This window comes from Littorina saxatilis, linkage group LG8, assembly GCF_037325665.1.
Source record: "Littorina saxatilis isolate snail1 linkage group LG8, US_GU_Lsax_2.0, whole genome shotgun sequence".
Lineage (NCBI taxonomy): Eukaryota > Metazoa > Mollusca > Gastropoda > Littorinimorpha > Littorinidae > Littorina > Littorina saxatilis.
In genome coordinates this window covers 61,209,910-61,230,996 of record NC_090252.1, presented here as the reverse complement: position 1 = coordinate 61,230,996, position 21,087 = coordinate 61,209,910, and the positions used below count along the sequence as shown (strand labels likewise).

Here is a 21,087-nt window from a genome sequence, read left to right as displayed (position 1 = left end):
GCCGACAAACGCAGAGGGTGGGTGGTGCCTTACCGTCCTGTAGAGCACGCGCCCACCGACAAACGCAGAGGGTGGGTGATGCCTTACCGTCCTGTAGAGCACGCGCCCACCGACAAACGCAGAGGGTGGGTGGTGCCTTACCGTCCTGTAGAGCACGCGCCCACCGACAAACGCAGAGGGTGGGTGGTGCCTTACCGTCCTGTAGAGCACGCGCCCACCGACAAACGCAGAGGGTGGGTGGTGCCTTACCGTCCTGTAGAGCACGCGCCCACCGGGTGCCTTACCGTCCTGTAGAGCACGCGCCCACCGACAAACGCAGAGGGTGGGTGGTGCCTTACCGTCCTGTAGAGCACGCGCCCACCGACAAACGCAGAGGGTGGGTGGTGCCTCTCCGTCCTGTAGAGCACGCGCCCACCGACAAACGCAGAGGGTGGGTGGTGCCTTACCGTCCTGTAGAGCACGCGCCCACCGACAAACGCAGAGGGTGGGTGATGCCTTACCGTCCTGTAGAGCACGTACCCACCAACAAACGCAGAGGGTGGGTGATGCCTTACCGTCCTGTAGAGCACGCGCCCACCGACAAACGCAGAGGGTGGGTGATGCCTTACCGTCCTGTAGAGCACGTGCCCACCGACAAACGCAGAGGGTAGGTGGTGCCTCACCGTCCTGTAGAGCACGCGCCCGCCGACAAACGCAGAGGGTGGGTGGTGCCTTACCGTCCTGTAGAGCACGCGCCCGCCGACAAACGCAGAGGGTGGGTGGTGCCTTACCGTCCTGTAGAGCACGTACCCACCGACAAAACTGGCGTTCTGGTATATTTTAGATAAAGAATGTATTATCTGACAGCATTTGAAGTGTCATTCTTCAGAATAAGTCAAGCTGATAATTGTTAATTCCAATGTTTACTTTGTCTTGTTTATTTTTAGCTTGATAAACAAACAAAACTTGACTAAATGTAAAAAGGTCCCTGTCTGAGCGTTATAACATTTATAAGGTCACCTAGAATCAGTTCTGGTTGGTCAAAAAGCCATATGGTGTAGTGGAATTGTAATAGGCATCATTATCAAATTGTATGTCCCGTGCAAATGGCTCGGGGTTCAAAAACATTAACGAAAATATAATTATAATTATGTTTTCCATCCGAACTTGACCTTCAAATATGACTTTGGTCATGCCTTAAAGCTGTGAAACCTCAGAAGTGTGTAATTGTTCAAAGCTCTTGCTCCAAATAACAACAATGTTAAGAAACAAACAATGTCAACAACCTGACTGTTATGAAACCAACAACAGAACTGTGGAGATTGTATGTGTTAACGTAAACGGGGAAGAACCGTGAGGCCACAATGAAGTGCCGTGTCATGGACTGAGATAAAGCAGTCGAGCTGCTGTAAATTTGCCATATTCTCCAAGCAATGTTGCAAGAAAAATGTCCAACATTGACAAAAAGTCTGACCAAACTGCATGCGAGTTTACTTGGTTACAATTCTGCACAATCGTATGACACCGTTATTCTCGGATCTGAGGACTAATAATAGCTTTTTTTCCGTCACGCCGACGGCAGACAAAGTTTGCAGCAAATTAAAAGAGCAAATGCATGCCACTCTTTTGCAGCTTTTATCCACGTTTACCAAGTGACTGTGCAAAAAACAATATTGAATCTGCAACAGGCAAAGACTATGTGTCCATCCCCGATAATGCCTCAGTTGACCTACCTTCGATTTCGTGAGCGAACACCTGCACCTCACAGAATTCCAAGAAAAAAGGTGCCTGGGTCACCAGGAAGACAAACTGACCCTCGAGAAACCCTCCACAGGTAATGTTAATTATCAGACCTTTGCCAAAGCCATCGAACTTCGTGATACTGGCACACTCCTGGCCCACGTGAATGTTGGTCGGAGAGTATGGTTGGTTGCTTACGTACGCCTGAAAAATTCTCAGTTTGTCTCCTGAAAGAAGAACAAGAAGATTGAATTATCACACAACTCACCTTCGGTATAGTTAGTATCAATTAGATATCGTCTGGCCCTCTGGTGTCATGACATGCAGGGCCGGACTAGGCGAAGAAGAGGGGGGGGGGTGCCAGTGGTGGTCCAGGGGGATGTTCCCCTTGGCGGGGTTAAGGGGCAGAGCCCCTTGTGGGGGTCAGGGGGCTTCCCCCCCTGAAGCTGATAGGTAGGTCATATTCTGAGATAAGAAAATGGTTGCTCCTTGCATGAAACGGCATAAAATAAACACTAATAAAAAATGTTTTAAATAAATGAGGTACATGTTTAGGCTACGGGGGGGGGGGGGGGGGGGGGGGGGGTAGCCCGGCCGTGACATGTTTAAGGACATGGTAATTCACTGCTTACTACATATTGCCGCTAACTCGATAACCTTGGAATTTGAAGAGGGTCAATCAGACTCGAGTCATGTCCAGATGACATCAAACCCGGGAAGTGTGTTAACCTTCACATTATAATGATATTTTGTTTTTCCTTTCTCGGAGCAAACGTGACCCCGTTATTACACGGAAATATGACTAGAGTCAACAAAGCGTGACATTGGACCATCTGAACATGTCAGTTTTCTCTCTTTAGAGCCAATCTTGACCTCACCATGATATTGAAATCTGAGGATGGTCAACCATACTTATGGCATGGCTTCAAATTATCAAACCCTAGAAGTTTTAAAGCTCTAGCTTGAAAAAGTATAAATCATTGATAATTCAGATTATTTTACAATAACATGGTCTTGACATTTTAAATCTAGAGGTTAATACACCCCTGAAATACGTCAATTGTAAAAGATCTAGCTGCAAGAACATCCACAACACCTCAATATTACAACTCTGGACAAATGTAATAACACGTAAGTATAAGTTACAGCTCCGTCCATCCATGGTATCGCCTGCTATTTTGTTGAGACTGGGTCAATGAATACGATGACGTCACTCGATGCTCTGCCGAGAGTGACGTCATTATATTCTTTCACCCCGTCCAGACAAAATATCACGCGATACCATGGATGGACAGAGCTGTAACGTATATATATATATATATATATATATATGACATGACCAAAGTAAAGAGAATGTGTCATGGGATGTGGAAACAAATCATTGGAAATTCACCATGGGCAATCAACCCAAGCCTAGAAGTTGTAGAACTATATTTTGTTTCAGTCTTGGCAAGGCCAGTTCTGTCCAGTTCCGGGAAAGACGTAGAGGTTACATGCCGAGTCTCAGTGATTATCAAAAATAATGGTCGAAGTTAGCGGATCATGAAAAATGCGAGCTTCAGCGAGCTTTTTCATGACCGCGAACTGAGACCATTATTTTTGATAATCACTGAGACGAGGTATGTAACCTCTTTATCCCTCCTTTCTTCAGTTATTCAAAGAAAAAAGGAGTTTTTGTGCGAAAGTTTGATCGAATCATATTCAACCAACCAGTCTACCTGCGCAGGCGATCGATTAATGCGCGGTTGTATAGTTCCGTGCAAATCATTCAATTTTGTTAACACTTCTTGTCAGTTTCCATGTTTTGAACTAAAACCAAGTACACAGTTATGTTGTCATTCTGCTGTGGCGGTAAAGGCAGATAGTGTGTGTTCTGTTCATGTTTTGGTATCGCTCAGGAAATGTTCTTTCCTCGAATGTGACTAGCAGACGAAGTTTTACACCCGTGTTCCAACGTTAAAAACTGTATGAAGTTCAGTTTTCTGGGGCAAAATAGTGTATGAAACCGCTGCATGTTCTTTAAGTTGATTAAATGTTTGCAATGGATTGCGTATGATCTGTTTATAAAATGAAATATTGTTGAAAACTGACCGTCGGATTGCAGTCTTGTCGATGCAGCCGAAATCTGGAAGGGGAACTACTCGTGTCGCTAGACAAAGTATGAGAGTTACTTTTCCTTGGAATCTTGCTAGCGATAAACGATTGTGCACGGCAGATCTGAATTCAGAAAACAACCAAACTCATGGATTTTATATTGAGATTCATGTGTTCAAGCCTGTAGTTGCTGGTTTAAATGGGGCATGGTTGTATTGTTTGCTCCAGAAATGTATATGTCACGGTAGAGACGAAGATCTGGTAGAAACGTCGTTTCTACCGGTAGAAAAATGAAAGTAGAGACGGTAGAGACGACGATCGGAATAAAACGTTTGTGTGTGTGTGTGTGCAACGTAGGTGATTTTGTCAATTATGAACACAGTTATATCTTACCGGAATGAACTCCTGAACTAATAAAATAATACAGAAGGGAACTCTCTCCCTCCCTCCCTCCCTCCCCCCCCCCCCCCCCCCCCCCCATAAAAGGCTTGCTCATCAGTAGATAGTTTGGAACTGCATTTAGTGCAATAGAAGAATTGTCAGAAGAGGGGTACACTCACTCACCAGCAGAGTGATTGTCTTTGTTCAGACACGATCGGGTGGATTTAGGGTGACATTTTGTAGAGCAGGGTACTGCTGCTCGCTTGCACTTGCATTTAGCGGTGTTGCATTTTCCCCTGTACGTGCACACGGAGGCCCCCTTTGCCCAGTTGGTGACTTGTCTTGACGCTTGAATGACGCTGATGTCTTCTAAACTCTCAATGTCGACGTCCAGGAGAGTGTCAAATTGAACATTTCTCAGATCGATCAAATCTGCCTGTTTAAAGGTGTTCTTCAGCTTTCCTTTGTTTGTGAAAAGCTTGTAGACAATTTCAGACCCATTTTCAGTAGTCTTTTTCTCTACAGTCTGGACTTTGCAGGGGAGAAGTTTAGGATCTGTGTTTGTTCTGTCCACCTCATGAATGCGTATCCCAACTGTATCGTTTTCATTGTAAGAAATTTTGCCATCTTTGAGTCGAAGTTTACTTGCTGCCTGTTTGCTGACTTTAGATACTTATCTGTTGCGAGTTTTCGGATCATGCTGTGACGGTTCTCGACAGATTCAACGGGAACGACGTGTGTTTTTTTCCCAGATCGTGTATTGACCCTGGTTTAGGGGCTCACTAAACGGGTTGTTAATACATGTCCCACAAATGCACGTGCTCTGTAAACAACGTTAAAAATGAGTTCATTCCGGTAAGATAGAACTGTGTTCATAATTGACAAAATCACCTACATTGCACACACACACACACAAACGTTTTATTCCGATCGTCGTTTCTACCGGTAGAAACGACTATCGTCGTCTCTACTGGTAGAAACATCGTTTCTACCGTAGAAACGAGGATCGTCGTTTCTACCGGTAAAAACGACGATCCTCGTCTCTACCGGTAGAAACGATGTTTCTACCAGATCTTCGTCTCTACCGTGACATATATTTTGTACATTAGAGTGTTCTAAACTTTTGAGTCGCAAAAAGTAGATCCACAATGTGTACAGTCTCTTCCCATGAGCTATCGAGGATTCAGGCCCGTAGTTGGGTAAGTGATTTTGGTTGTTGGGTAAGTTACCGAAAAATAACTAGCCCTACAAGTTTACAGAGAGAAAGAAGCAGAGGGGGGATAAATCATGAATGCATTCACCCTGCTGAGACGAAAAAAACAATTCCATGGATGAAAACGTATAAGCTTATATCCCGTGACGCATCAAAGCTAAATTTTGTTTTGAAATGTCTTCACAACGTACAGATAACTTATAACGACATTATCGCCTTCACAAGACAGGAAAAACGCACACTTTGTTTTTCGTCTGCTACAAATCTAGTCTTGCTGGTTGACGGAGAGAATAAAGCTTCAATCGTACCTTCATCAACAGGAATAAATGCTCAATCCGCTGTCAGTTCGCAAATGAACCTCGTTTTGACTAAATGTTTTACTGTAGAGGGGGGAATCGAGACGAGGGTCGTGGTGTATGTGTGTGTGTCTGTGTGTAGAGCGATTCAGAGAAAACTACTGGACCGATCTTCATGAAACTTGACATGACATGAGAGATCCTGAGTATGGTATCTCCAGATGTTTTTTTCATTGTTTTGATAAATGTCTTTGATGACGTCATATCCGGCTTTTCGTGAAAGTTGAGGCGGCACTGTCGATGTCACGCTTTCAGTTTTCAACCAAATTGGTTGACATTTTGGTCAAGTAATCTTCGACGAAGCCCGGACTTTGGTATTGCATTTTAGATTGTAGGCTTAAAATTTAATTAATGAGTTTGCTCATTAAAGTTGTCATTAAAATCGATTTTTTGCAAACAGATTTAAAATTGATTGCATCGTATTCTTAATCACATTCTGAATCTAAAAATATATACATATGTCATTTTTACTCTTAAAATGTGATCACAATAACGAAAATAGATTAATTAGTCTTACGATTAAAAATTAAGTAATCGATCCAAAAATGATTGCATCTTATTCTTTATCATTTCCTGATTCCAACAAGAGGCGAAGCCATCAAGGCTCACGTAAGAAATCGACAAACAGTAACACACACACACACACACACACACACACACACACACACACACACACACACACACACACACACACACACACAGACACACACACACACAGAAAGAGCATAGGTGAAACTGTGCAAGAAAGCGAGACACTAGATCTAGATCTGTCTGTCTGCATGTAGCCTACTTACAGGGACACGACTGCCAACTAGTCTCGGCCCGCTCAAAATAATAATGACCGAGACTTTCAGTACTTCCTTCGCGTGACGTCTAACCCTCTTACGGCATAATGTGACGTCAATGTAATGTGACGTCTTCAAATGTTAGAGTTTCTACCACAGACATACACACGCACGCACGCACGCACACACGCACGCACGCACAGACAGACAAATTTACGATCGCATAGGCTACACTTACGTGAGCCAAAAACATATAGATATGATAGGTTGTATTCAAAACAAGCTCAGAAAGTTAACAAGAATACAGAAAAGCGCGCTTTCCTGCTTGACACAATACGCCACAGCGCTAATCCGGCGTGTCAATATCACTACGTTTTGCACGTGGAAGGTGAGCGATTTCCTTCACGCGGGGATTGACGAAGCTGTACTGTCTTGGTGAAAAAATACTGTGCGTTCAGTTTCATTCCGTGTGTTCGACAGCTTGACTAAATGTAGTAATTTCGCCTCACGCGACTTGTTTTTCTTTTAACTTTTTGGTTAAAGGCATATGTACTCGATGACTATACACGCTAATTGCTTTACCAACAGCTGGAGACATGCTAAATTAAGTTCCCTGCAAAATATTGTGGTCTAGGACCCCTTCAATGTTGAGATATGTTAATTTTCATTTTGATCTGGATCGTCCTATTTATAGATTTGGCAACACATGTAACGTTGATGCAAGGGAGCTAACACCGCGCCTTTGTTGACATCCTCACTTTTTCAGAGGCTAGAACAAGCTGTAATGCATGTATTATGGTCCGCGCATGGTGACATATCGTCATTATATCTGCCGTGTGCTGACAAAACCGAGTAAGTCCATTTTTTTCAAAAATGATATTTTTTGTTCATCAAAAAGAAGAAATCAATGCGCATCTTTTGTGTTAATTTCTACTTTTTAGAGTGCTTAGATAAGCAGATATGAACAGGTAAGTCCACAACCAAAAACAACTTTTTAAGTGTGCATGAATGTTTTGACAAAACCAAGTAAGTCCAAGGGTTTTCCAATTTTCGTAAAAATTAATGGTAGTTTCAAAATTCTTTCAGACGACTCATACAGAAAAGACGTCATTTTAAGTTTAGAACTCACAAATGACGTCATTTAAAGTTTAGAACACACCAATGACGTCATTCGAGAAGGCGAGACTTAATGACGTCACCTTATGACGTTTTATTTCAAACATTTTTCTTCTCTATAATATTGATTCTCCTGACGATCCTTGTCTCCCTCTCTCCCTTCCTCCCCCCCCCCCCCCCCCGGCTCCATCTCTCTTTCTATCCCTCCCTACCTCTCTCGCTATCTCTCTCCCTCTTCCTCCCTCTCTAAATGTTCCTCCCTCCATCATTCTCTCTATCCCCCCCTTCCCTTTAGCTCTCTCCTCCTCCCTCTCTTCCGTCATCCCTCTCTCCCTACCGCCAACAATCGACTTTTCTCTACCTCCCTCCTTCCCTCTCTCTCCCTCCCCTCTGTCCCTCCATCCCACTCTCTTTCTCTCCCCCCCCCCCCCTCTCTCCCTCCCTTCTTATCTCCCTCCCCCTCTCTCACTCCCTCCCTCCTCTCTCTCTCCCTCCATCCCACTATCTCCCTCCCTCCCTCCCTCTTTCCCTCCCTCCCTCTCTCCCTCCCTCTCTCCCTCCCTCCCTCTTCTTTCCTCCCTCCCTCAATCCCACTAAGTCTCTCCCTCCCTCTCTTTCTCTCTCTTCCTTCCCCTCTCTTTCTCTCTCTTCCTTCCCCTCTCCCTCCCTCCTTTCTCTCTCTGCCTCCCTTCCCCCTTCTCTCTCACTCAATCCCTCAATCCATCCTCCATCCCCTCCATCTCTCTCCCTCGGTCCATTCCTATATCTCTCTCTTCCTCCCCATTTATCTCTCCCTACATAGCTCTCCCCCCTCCCTCTCACCTTCCCTCTCTTTCTCCCTCTCTCCACCCCTCTTTCCATCTCTCTATCTCCCTCCCTCCCTCCCCCCCTCCGCCCCTGCTTTCTCTCCTCTCTCTCACTCTCTCCTCTCTCTCACTCTCTCTCACTCCCTGTACGTCTAGTCTCCCCCCCCCCCTCTCTCTCTCTCTCTCTCTCTCTCTCTCTCTCCTCTCTCTCTCTCTCTCTCTCCATCTTGTCCAAATTCGTAGTGTTATTTTCACTGTTTTGGTATGGCCATTTCTCTTGACTTCTTCTTCCAAATATTCTGGTAAAACCAAGTAAGTCCGCATGCTTAGATCTGCGCATTTTTTGTTAGATCTGATATTGGGGGGAAAAGTGGTAAAACCAAGTAAGTCCACAAAATGCCCAACAAAACCAAAACCATCCATCAGATTATTATGAAAATCGGGTTATAAACGTAAATTAATACTATTTATCTAATTATCTCGGTGGTTTGATCTAGACAATCATCACTTTTGAGACATTTTATCAAACAGTAAAAGTCGTTTTTCTCGGAAGTAGCGTCAGTGGACTTACTCGGTTTTGTCAGCACACGGCAGATATGGTCTTATGGTGCGTTTGACATCGATTATGGGCAAACTACACTTTGTAAACACGGGAGCGCGTACATATGCCTTTAACATTGAAACGGCAATCCAAAAGAGTGTTTCAGCTGTTTCAAGACACAGGCTTAGCTCCTTCTTTTGAGTTGCTTTTCAGTCTAAAATGACACCGGAAGCGAACAAATTGTCGCGTGTACTGTCGTCACAAAAAGACGTCATGACAAAGTTACACGCAAAGCGAAAGAGACTTTGACGTCATTTACTTTTGTTCAGAATTTTCCGTCTGTTCCTAGCTTGTCAGTGAAGACCTGACGTGAGTAAGCTTACCCAAAACGTCTTTGTTCTCTATTCACATTGCAGCTGTGAAATAATCAGTCTTGTGTCTCGGTCGTGTAGGTACAGAGTTTGCTTCTGCAATCATTGTGTTCGTGTTGATGACGGCTTCATAAGACAAATCAGTTAATTTATCGTGAGGAAGACGTTTATGTACAAAATCACCGAACCCAACCCATTTTTTGTGTGCATTTTTCTGAAGAATAAACTGCATGTGGTTAATTTCATCCGTTTAATGCTTGTCGAAACGAGCCATAAGGCTTTACAATAAAAGATTTCACGCATTGTGTCACGTTTCAATATATCACTTAAGGTGATTATGAACCGGTTAATTACTACTAATTAACTAACCACACCACGATCCACTCTCGCAGTCATACAATTAAATAGAGTCAACAAAAGGATAAGTTTCAGACGCCTGTTTATGTATAAACTCGCCACCTCCCTCGAGCCTTCACTCAAAATATGTTCCTTTTACGTTCTCAACACGTAAAAAACCCGTGATCACTGACAAAATGCCAGTAGTATATAGAAAATTATAGTAACACGCTGATCCCGTGTAAATACAGTCAAATGAGAATGTTCTGTTCAAAAAGCTCTAGTTCATGCAGGGGTCACACACCCCACGTTGTCACTACTCCAATGAAATCACAGATAAGAAAAGACAACGGTGGTCAACGGGGTGCGTAAGACACGGTGCACTTAGCTTTCTTTCTGTATGCTGGTTAGCCGGTATGCTGGTTAGCCGGGTTGCTGGTTAGCCGGTTTGCTGGTTAGCCGGTCTGCTGGTTAGCCGGTTAGCGTAGCTTCCTCAGGTCCCAGCTCCAACGTCTGCAGCTAGCAGTGTCCCGCCAAAGGCAGCCGTGCAGCGGTTACAGGAAAACGAACCGAAACGAAGGCTGCAAACAGAAAGCATCGGTGCACTAAACATGTCAGCTACCCCTCACCCACCACCTTAAAACATGTCATCTTTAAATATCTCATCGAGCACGTGGGCCTGCACAAAACGGACTTTTTACAACAACAAAACAGTCATTTTCCGTCCTTCTCTCCCTATCTGCAAAAACCATATACAGATTAGTATTTTAGCGTCACAGAGAGTAAATTATGCGCTAACCTGGAAAGAACAACAGAGAGTATTTCATTCCAAAAACACAGACTCATCAACAGCGTTAAATAATGATTTATTACCTCAAAAGCCTATGATTGTACTCTCAATGGAAGCAAAGTCCGCCTCCTCCCTGGAACAGCCTCTGTTCGTCAACAGTGACCAAAAACCTCCAGAACCCCTTGTCGAATCCTTATGCGAAAGCCATCGCCGACGAAGGAATGTTGACGACTTGTCCTCAGCAAAATATGTGGCAGTGTGAAGGAAATAACCGGTGGAAGCTCCCCTAGAGTGCCGAATACAATATTCGGTGAAAAACCATCATACTCTAGAAACTGTGTATTAGATCCTTCCCCTTCTGCCGCTGGGTGTCAAGTGCCCCGCCCTTGTGTCTCTCCCAGACAACCTAGCCAATAACACGTGACTGACCTTGTCACAAAACCAGTCCAGCTATACACAATTCTGCCTCCCAAGCAGAAAAAAGACACGAGAAACTCAATCCGTGAAAATCCCGTGCGCGCTGTCAGCGAAAAACCGTCAGCCCTATGACAGCAGAAACCCCCACTGTGAAACTCGTGCACTACAAAACATCCGTGCTAGTTGAGCACTGTCAGCAAACTCTGCTGTAGCCCAATATCACGTACAGGCGCTTTCTATCATAATCGACCAAGAACAGGCACTCCACTGAGTGACACTTTCTTGGTCTCTGTCACCCGATCGTGACACATTGCTTGGCCATCTGATCACAGATGAGGTCGCAATTTGTAGGTTGAATCTATGAATCGGCCAGAGATAGATCTGCATTTCTGGAACGACCTTCCAGATTATCAACAGCGGGTTCATGGTCGGAATCAAGAGGTCAAATTTGCGTGGCTCCCAATCATTTCATAAAAAGATTTCCATTTTCTTGTTTCTGCGGCTGCGCAAGTTATTTTGCCTAGGTCATGGCCGAACTTTAGGCCTACGGAGAAATATCGCTGGATATTTTCTCCCTAGATTAACAGAGACAAAGAAGGGAAGTCATGCTGTATTATAGCATAACTTCCCTTCTTCTGTCTCTGTTATTCTAGTGAGATAATATACCGCGATATTGCTCCGTAGGCCTAAAGTTCGACCATGACCTAGGCAAATAACTTGCGCAGCCGCAGAAACAAGAAAAGGAATTAACCCGTGATTTGTAAAAATGTAAATATCTCTATTCAGCCTATTTTCCCATCGCTGGGAAATTCGGATCGCTTCCTCCCAGCGGAAAGCTAGCAGCAACAGAGTCGCGCTACTCCAAAGTCAAGGGATCTATTAGATTTGTTTTTCTTTCTTTTTTCATTTCTTTATTTTCCTATATCGCTGGCGAATTCGGATCGCTTCTTCCCAGTGAAAAGCTGGCAGCAACAGTCGCGCTTGTGGTCCAAGTTGTGGATCGTGTCCAAGTTGTGGAATGTGTCCAAGTTGTGGCATGTGTCCAAGTTGTGGTATGTGTCCAAGTTGTGGTATGTGTCCAAGTTGTGGTATGTGTCCAAGATGTGGAATGTGTCCAAGATGTGGTACGTGTCCAAGTTGTGGTATGTGTCTGTCACGTTTCACAGATCACGAAAGGTGATTATGAACGGTTAGTTATTGCTAACTAACTAACCACACCACGATCCACTCTCGCAGTCATACAAATAGATAGAATCAACAAAAGTATAAGTTTCAGACGTCTGTTTATATACTATCTCGCCACCTCCCTCGAGACTTCACTCCAAAAGATGGGGTTTTATTTTACGTTCAAAACGTAAAAAAAGGGGTCTCACGACCAGCCATTTTCTGGGACAGACGGAATTGTCACAACAAAAAACAAATGACGTCAACATCTCTTTCGTCTTGGTGTAACTTTGTCATGACGTCTTTTTATGACAGTATACGCGACAATTGTGTGCTTCTGGTGTCATTTTAGAGTGCGGATCACGTTACTCGAAAAAAGTAGTTAAACGGGTGTGTTGAAACAGCTGAAACACTCTGTTTGGTTGCCTTTCAATGTTAACCAAAAAGTGAAGAAATTGTATTTAAAAATTCAGTGGCGAATTGACAGCGGATTGAGCATTTATTCCGGTTGATGAAGGCATGAATGAAGCTTCTATTCACTCCGTGTCAACCAACAAGACTAGATTTGTAGCAGACGACAAACAAAGTATGTAGTACCTCTCTTGTGATGACGATTATGTTGTTATACATTACCTGTACGTTGTGAAGACATTTCAAAACAAAACGTAGCTTTGATGCATAGCGGGATATATATCGCGTGGTGTTTCGTCTCGACAGGGTCAATAAATACATGATGTCTTTTCTGGAACTGAACAACATTGGCCTTACCAAGACTGACACAAAATATAGTTCTACAACTTCTAGGCTTGCGCTAATAATTCTGCTCATGGTGAATTTCTCATGCTTAGTTTCCAGATCCCATAACAAATTCTCCTTACTTTGGTCATGTGACATATAAGTTACAGCTCCGATTCATCCATGGTATCCTGTGGTATTTTGTTTCCACCAGGGGAATAAATATAATGACGTCACTCGAGGCTCATTTACCCAGTCTCCACAAAATACCACACGATACCATGGATGGACGGAGCTGTAACTTATACATACACTTACATCCTCAAGTAAAAATTCAAGGACGCACACTAAAGTGAAAGCTGACACTTAACGACCACTTACCACTGTCGGATTATATTTTAAACAAGAAAAGCAAATGCATACACACGACTCGCCTTCGTTACCCTCGCCCCTCCCTGACCCACCTTATCCCAAAGAACGACTCCCTCCCTTTTAAGACCCCCAACCCCTGATAAGACATTTTCAAGACCATGTATTTTTAACATATTCTGTTAACCGCTGTAAGTGTACCCCATTTTAAGACCTGATTTTCTCTCAAAAGGAAGATTCCACCACCTATGACCCAATAAACATGCCAGAAGTGGGCCATTGCTGGCGTTTTGATGGCAATGCCAGTTGCCAGAACTACTGCCATCAAAGGCCCACTTATGGCCCAATGCTGGCATATTACCCGTATGCACATTGGCAATTTGATGGGCCATCACTGGCAAGCCAGCACTTTGCCAGCAAAAACCCATCATTTATTTCCTGGCTTTTTGATGGCTTGCCATCATTTTGCCAGCAATTTGCCAGCAATTTTCCAGCAATTTTCCAGCAAAAACCCATCATTTATTTGATGGCTTTTTGATGGCTTGCCATCATTTTGCCAGAATTTTGCCAGCAAAAACCCATCATTTATTTGATGGCTTTTTGATGGCTTGCCATCATTTTGCCAGAATTTTGCCAGAATTTTGCCAGCAAAAACCCATCATTTATTTGATGGCTTATTGATGGCTTGCCATCAAAAACCCAGCATTTTGCCAGCATTTCGCCAGCATTTTGCCAGCATTTTGCAGGTTTTTAGTTCCATATAAAAAAAAACTTTTTTCCATATATTTTCCGTTAATGGCCCTTTACCTGCTGAAATTACCGGGCCAGTTGTGGCCCGGCAAAATGCCATATTTCTGTCTTTACCATTGCCAGCAAAATGCCAATAAGTTGCAGGAAATATACCAATACCACTGATTCGGATAGAATGACGGCTCTATTCATGTACTCGATCTGCACAGTCTTGTTAGCCCATAGATGGTTGTTAGAAGTCTATAAATATGCTTTGTTTTGTCATTTTTTACTGTGAATGTAATAACAATAACAAAACACAGCACATCAATGGACTTTTCAACCCATGCTGGCGGCAAGACGTGCGCAAATAAAGCAAAGGGCAATGCTGTCAAGCTGTACATTAGCAATATGCATATGCGTAATTATCAAATTCATCAGTAAAATGCAATTGAAATGCTAATCACATTTGTCGTGTAACTTATCTGGCAAGTAAAGGCAGTGGTTTTGACAGAATATCGTCATCAACGCAGTTATAGCGGGCACAACAACAATACAGTAATATATATTAAAAACAAAACAAATGTAAAGCTTCCAAACAGCAACGACTCATTACCGAAACATTACCGAAACGTACGCTTTGTTTTCAGTTGCTCACTGTTTTATTTTATTTGTACAGCGTTCTAAATTTCACACTCGAGACATGATGACCAAAGGCAGGAATGTTTCTTGTTCACTTCCCAGTAAACCTCCGTAGGATTGTCTTGATTCTGTCATTTCTCTGTTCGCATCCGCAACGTTGAGATAACGCTTCTTTTCTTTGTCCTGACGTCGTAGCCTACGGTAAGCCATTGAAACTCTCAAGTCCTCCTGCCGTTCACCTCTTGAAACATGAAAGCAAACGAGTTTTGTTGGTTTTAATTCATTATTCCATATCACACACACACACACACACACACACACACACACACACACACACACACACACACACACACACACACAACCAAACAACCAAACAAACGCAAGCATACACGCAGGCATGCAAGCAAACAGCACACGCACGCACGCACGCGCGCGCGCTCACACACACACACGCGCACACACACACGCGCACACACACACACACACACACACACACACACACACACACACACACACACACACACACATACACACACAGAGGCATTCTCACAGAGAGGACGACTTCTTGTAATCTATCATATTTTCTGAACTGACTAAAATGCCAAGCAGAAGTAAGGGGTCAACAGGAATATGTATTTTGATCTAACCTGCGAAGCTTACGTTGTCTCGGACAGCTCTCTTGCGTTTCTCTCAGGAACTGAGACCCAGGCGAGCTGCATCTTATCCAGTTGGGCAGTCAGACACTTGCACAAATCTTTGTCCTGGAGTGAATAGACACATACTCAATGTCAACATTCACAAGATGCAATTTGTTTGGTTACAAGTAAGCTTATGGTAATGCCTATGGTGCTTTTCTTTTGACAGAGACAAAACAAACTCAATCACACAAAGAAAGGAAAAAGGCACACACACACACACACACACACACACACACACACACACACACACACACACACAACCGCGCGCGCGGGCGCACACACACACACACACACACACACACACACACACACACACACACACAACCGCGCGCGCGGGCGCACACACACACACACACACACACACACACACACACACACACACGCGCGCGCGCAGATTCTTTCTTACAGAGAGGACGACTTCTTAAAGTCTATTATATTTTGCGAACTGACTCAAACGTCCAGCAGAAGAAAGTTGAAAAAAAGACCGACAACGGAGGAAAAGAACAAGAAGATACTAGATCTAACGCCGTTGCGACGACCTGCTCACACAACTGTTTGTGAAACTCACCACGCTTGCTTCTAGCCGGAGGAGATCGGACGCGTACTGAAATCGAAGAAGGTGCTTTGGAAATTCCTTGAAGTTGAATGCAAAACAAACAAGGAACTTAGTCGATAAATATCGACAGGGGGCCGACAAATGGTTTAAATGGGAAATGTGTGTATATGGGTGTGGGTTTGAAACAAACAAACAAACCAACCCATGTGAACCCCGGGCCGCAGGCCTTCGATGTAGTGATTGAAAAAAAAGGATGTTCTCAAATGGTTCAATTCTCATTTGGTCTGATTCTCAAATGGTACCGGTATACTCCCCCCCCCCCCCCTGGCCGCAAGCCTAGGAGTAAAATTTTATAGACACTGACCTTCTTCCCAGGGGTCATTGACCCAGTTTTAGCTATGAGAGGTGGTTCGCCCAGAGGCTGTAGAGTATACTGGGGCGGTCTCTTTGATGTCTTGAGAGGAAACTTGGCCAGGGTAGTACATGCACCAGAACTGGTGGACACCAAGGACAAACATGAAATCGAAGCAGTTTGCTTTCAGAGAGAACGGTGGTCAGCAACTCAAACTTCTCTGTTTTCTTTTTTTTTTTTAAATCTGACTGTCTTTGTGGCCCCCTGACTCCGCCCCCCTCCCTCTGTAAGGACCCCCCTCCACAAGGACCGATTTTTGTCAACATTTTAAAGGTCGCTAGAGAGGGGTTCCACTGTATGACCTAACCGCTACTGGCAGACGGCCTCAATCTTCACGCGCAAAGACGAGATTAATAGGTGCTCGGTTTTGGTATTTTGAATTACATTACATTAAACCTTTGTTGGGTTTCATGGTCATGGCAACAGCCATAATAATATTACATGATGTATAATATCATATTTCAGCATATGTGAATTACATGTCATCATACTAAACTGTCATACATTTTTATTCCTACATTATTGTGATTGATCACAACCAAACCTACTATCATTGGACACATCCAAATGCAAGCGCCTGTTCTTGACAATTTCCCTCTAATCTAAATATAAAATCAGTGCAATTTCCTGGGTCGGGCTTTGCCACAGACACTCACGGTTTGGCCTGTAGGTAAAATGTACAATGTATTTTCTGATTTGTGCACAAAAGCTTTTTTTCTTTTTTCTTTTTTTTAACATAACAATGTTTAATGTCACTGTATGTTTAAAAGACCATGGTCATATTTGTAAAAAAAATGTTAAATTAGAAAATAAATAACATTTTGGTTCATGATTTTTCCTACACCTGTGCTAAAAATAAGAAATAAAAATGTCGGGTATATAAGTCACTCAAATACAGCTAGGTATGAATGGCTCGGTTTGAGTTTGTTGCAGTTGACCCTGCACAATGCGACATATCATGTTTTTGTTGAACAATTTTGACGTCACCCCTCCCATAGGGTGACGTATTTCACAACTTCCTGTGTTACACAAACTCTGTGATGACCAATTTTGACGTCACCCCTCCCATAGGGTGACGGATTTCACAACTTTCTACAGATGAACAATTTTGACGTCACCCCTCCCATAGGGTGACGGATGTCACAACTTCCTGTGTACACAAACTGATGACGTATTTCACAACAAAATGGCGCTGCCCATGGTCAACCTCGAAACTATCCGTATAGAATGGGGGCGTCCTCGCCCCCATAATAACTGGACATCTGCAGAACCACCGCGGGCCGGATTTAGTTGACAATGCGTCATCATCACGAGTGACGTCAAGATATTTCGACATTTGTTTGTACATTACGTCACTCCAAGTGAGAAAGTCATACCGCTGTGCTGTCGCAGATCTTCTTGCCAGCAATAATCCAGCATTGGCCCACTGCTGGCGTGCCAGCAAAAACCCACCTATAATTGCCAGCAAATCGCCACCTATGGCCCAATGCTGGCAAACAAGCACTGGGCCATCAATGGCGTGCCAACAGTGGGCCAATTAAGGCATTTTACTGGCCGACAATATTACTGGAATGCCAGAGATGGGCCAGTGATGGCAAGCCATAACTGGGCCTTTGTTGGCAAACCATAATTGGCCCAGTGTTGGTTTTTTTATGGCCAGCTTTACCAAACTTGCCAGCAAAAAGCCAGCAGTGGCCCAGTTCTGGCATGTTTATTGGGGACTTGTTTCTTTTTCTGCCCCCCCCCCCCCCCCAAAAAAAAAAAAATAAAATAAAAAGGAAAAACAGAAAAAGAAACAAGTCGCGTAAGGCGAAATTACTACATTTAGTCAAGCTGTGGAACTCACAGAATGAAACTGAACGCACTGTATTTTGTCACAATGACCGTAGTCCGCCGCTCGTGCAAAGGGTAGTGAAATTGACGAGCCTGTAGTGGTTGCGTTGTGCTGCATAGCACGCTTTTTTACATTTAGTCAAGTTTTGACTAAATGTTTTAACGTAGAGGGGGTAATCGAGACGAAGGTCGTGGTGTATGTGCGTGTGTGTGTGTGTGTGTGTGTCCGTCTGTGTGTGTGTGTGTGTGTGTGTAGAGCGATTCAGACTAAACTACTGGACTGATCTTTATGAAATTTGACATGAGAGTTCCTGGGTATGAAATCCCCGAACATTTTTTTTATTTTTTTGATAAATGTCTTTGATGACGTCATATCCGGCTTTTCGTGAAAGTTGAGGCGGCACTGTCACGCCCTCACTTTTCAACCAAAGTAGTTGAAATTTTGGTCGGGTAATGTTCGACGAAGCCCGGACTTTGGTATTGCATTTCAGCGTGGTGGCTTAAAAATTAATTAATGACTTTGGTCATTAAAAATCTGAAAACTGTAAAAAAAATATGGTTTTTTTATAAAACGATCCAAATTTACGTTAATCTTATTCTCCATCATTTGCTGATTCCAAAAACATATAAATATGTTATATTTGGATTAAAAACAAGCTCTGAAAATTAAATGTATAAAAATTATTATCAAAATTAGATTTTCCAAATCAATTTAAAAACACTTTTATCTTATTCCTTGTCGGTTCCTGATTCCAAAAACATATAGATATGATATGTTTGGATTAAAAACACGCTCAGACAGTTAAAACGAAGAGAGGTACAGAAAAGCGTGCTATCCTTCCCAGCGCAACTACTACCCCGCTCTTCTTGTCAATTTCACTGCCTTTGCCGTGAGCGGTGGACTGACGATGCTAAGAGTATACGGTCTTGCTGCGTTGCATTGCGTTCAGTTTCATTCTGTGAGTTCGACAGCTACTTGACTAAATGTTGTATGTTCGCCTTACGCGACTTGTTGTACCTCTCTTCGGTTTTAACTTTCTGAGCGTGTTTTTAATCCAAACATATCATATCTATATGTTTTTGGAATTGTTAATTGTTAATTTTCAGAGCTTGTTTTTAATCTGAATATAACATATTTATATGTTTTTGGAATCAGAAAATGATGAAGAATAAGATGGACGTAATTTTGGATAGTTTTATAAAAATAAAAAAAAATTTAGAATTTTCAGATTTTTAATGACCAAAGTCATTATTTACACTTTAAGCCTCCAAGTTGAAATGCAATATACCAAAGTCCGGCCTTCGTCGAAGATTGCTTGGCCAAAATTGTAATCAATTGTATTTACAAAAAAGCCGGATATGACGTCATCAAAGACATTTATCAAAAAAATGAAAACAAATTCTGGAGATATCATGCCCAGGAACTCGCATGTAAAATGTCATAAAGATCGGTCCAGTAGTTTACTCTGAATCGCCCCCCCCCCACACACACACACACACACACACATACACTCACACACACACACGAAAACAAGAACAAAAGAAACGATTATTGCAATGTTGTTTGTATTGATACATCTTAATGTTTCTATAACACTCAATTGTTGAATAGGCGCATGCAGAACGTTCGACGTGTACAGAATTTTCAGAAAATGATTTTGCTGGAAGAGAAGTGTTTGCGTGCATCTTTCTCTGTCTGCAGATTCACTCATTCCAATTCATTTCTTTGGCTGAGAATTTAGTGCATCAAACCTGGAATAAATTAGGGCCCCAAAGGGTTTAAAATCGTGATCGTGATTGGCGTGTTTTGACCTTTCTGTGACCGTGATTGCCGAAATTTCCATTTCTGTGATCGTGATGGGACTTTGCCCGTGATCCGTGATGACAAAAAAATCAAGTCTCGTGATCGTGATCGTCATTTGTTTTCGTGATCGTGATGGGCATTATTGCAAAGCATTTTATTTTCAACATACATTTTTCACAGCTGTATCACTCTATGATCCTCTATTCGTCAAGGAGCCAATCCCGATTGAAGGGAAGCAACAACACATTCAGAAATATGATTTTGACAGCGATTGCTTCCCTTTAAGAGAACCAATCACACACAAAAAGAGATCCAATCAGAAGGCGAATTGCAAAAGTCTGCCAAACTTCATCCAATGGAAGGGCTTCGTGCTAAAGTTTTGAGTGCATTCAGTCAAATTCGAATTCAAAGATCAAAAATGGCGTGCAGCGGTACTGTCATCGAACTTCTGTTATATTTTGTGGATTCAAGCCAGACCAAAGCAGGCGGCGAGAATGCCTTCCTTGATGGAAAGGTCAGGCTACGGGTCCGTCTTTCCGAAGACGAAATGCCAAGGTATGCTGATCTATTCAGGGCCGGACTAGGTAAGTACTAGGGGGGGGGGGGGGGGGGTTACAGATGGGGGTCCAGGGGGCAAAGCCTCTTGGTGGGGGTCCAGGGGGCGAAGCCCCCTTGGTGGGGGTTGCAAGAGGGCTTCGCCCCCTTGAAGCTGAACGTTTTTTGATGTTTCTGGAGGGAAAAGAAGCCTCTCCTTAAACGAAAAAGGTAAATTCGACAGCAAGCTGTATAGGCAATGAAGAACAATTGAGATTGTAAGGACTCATACTTTTCATCACAAAAATCGTTGAAGAAAAATGTCTTTCGAAAGGGGGTGAGAGGTGCGATTTCTCCTCGGATTTCATGATGATCCAGATGCAACCCCCCCTCCCCCAAAAAAAGCGTTTGGGAGGTAGCCTACATGCTTAAGCCAGGGGAGGTGGGGGTTTGCGCAACCCCTGTAACCCCCCCCCCTAGTCTGGCCCTGTTGATGTTGCTCTATGACTGTTCTGAATGTAGGCAAAGATCTTGAAATTTGTTCAAGATCTTTGAGTTTGATTGAGATCATTGACATTGTCGACATTGCCACGTCCGGCTGTCACTCGCTCAGTGTGACCTCGACTGGCTCGAGTCTGATCGAGACTGCGTGTAGCCAAAACCGAAACTAGAAATGTGTTTTTCAT

The 21,087-nt window shown here is 43.3% G+C and overlaps 2 protein-coding genes across 4 annotated transcripts in view; both read right to left on the bottom strand.

The window, feature by feature from the left end:
• LOC138974011 (uncharacterized) overlaps positions 1-21,087 on the bottom strand; it is a 52,142-nt gene that overhangs the window by 27,371 nt on the left and 3,684 nt on the right. For both annotated transcript variants that reach the window (XM_070346707.1, XM_070346708.1), the window contains exon 2: positions 1,713-1,946. In XM_070346707.1, coding sequence (XP_070202808.1) covers positions 1,713-1,946 — 234 coding nt within the window. The remainder of the gene's footprint in view (positions 1-1,712; positions 1,947-21,087) is intronic.
• Positions 13,743-21,087, bottom strand: part of LOC138974012 (uncharacterized) — a 502,416-nt gene continuing 495,071 nt past the window's right edge. The window contains exons 2-3 of one of the 2 annotated variants that reach the window (XM_070346709.1): positions 15,212-15,325; positions 13,743-14,805 (exon numbers count right to left, since the gene is read on the bottom strand). The gene's annotated coding sequence lies outside the window, so the exon portion shown is untranslated. The remainder of the gene's footprint in view (positions 14,806-15,211; positions 15,326-21,087) is intronic. The other variant, XM_070346710.1, reaches the window with a different exon arrangement.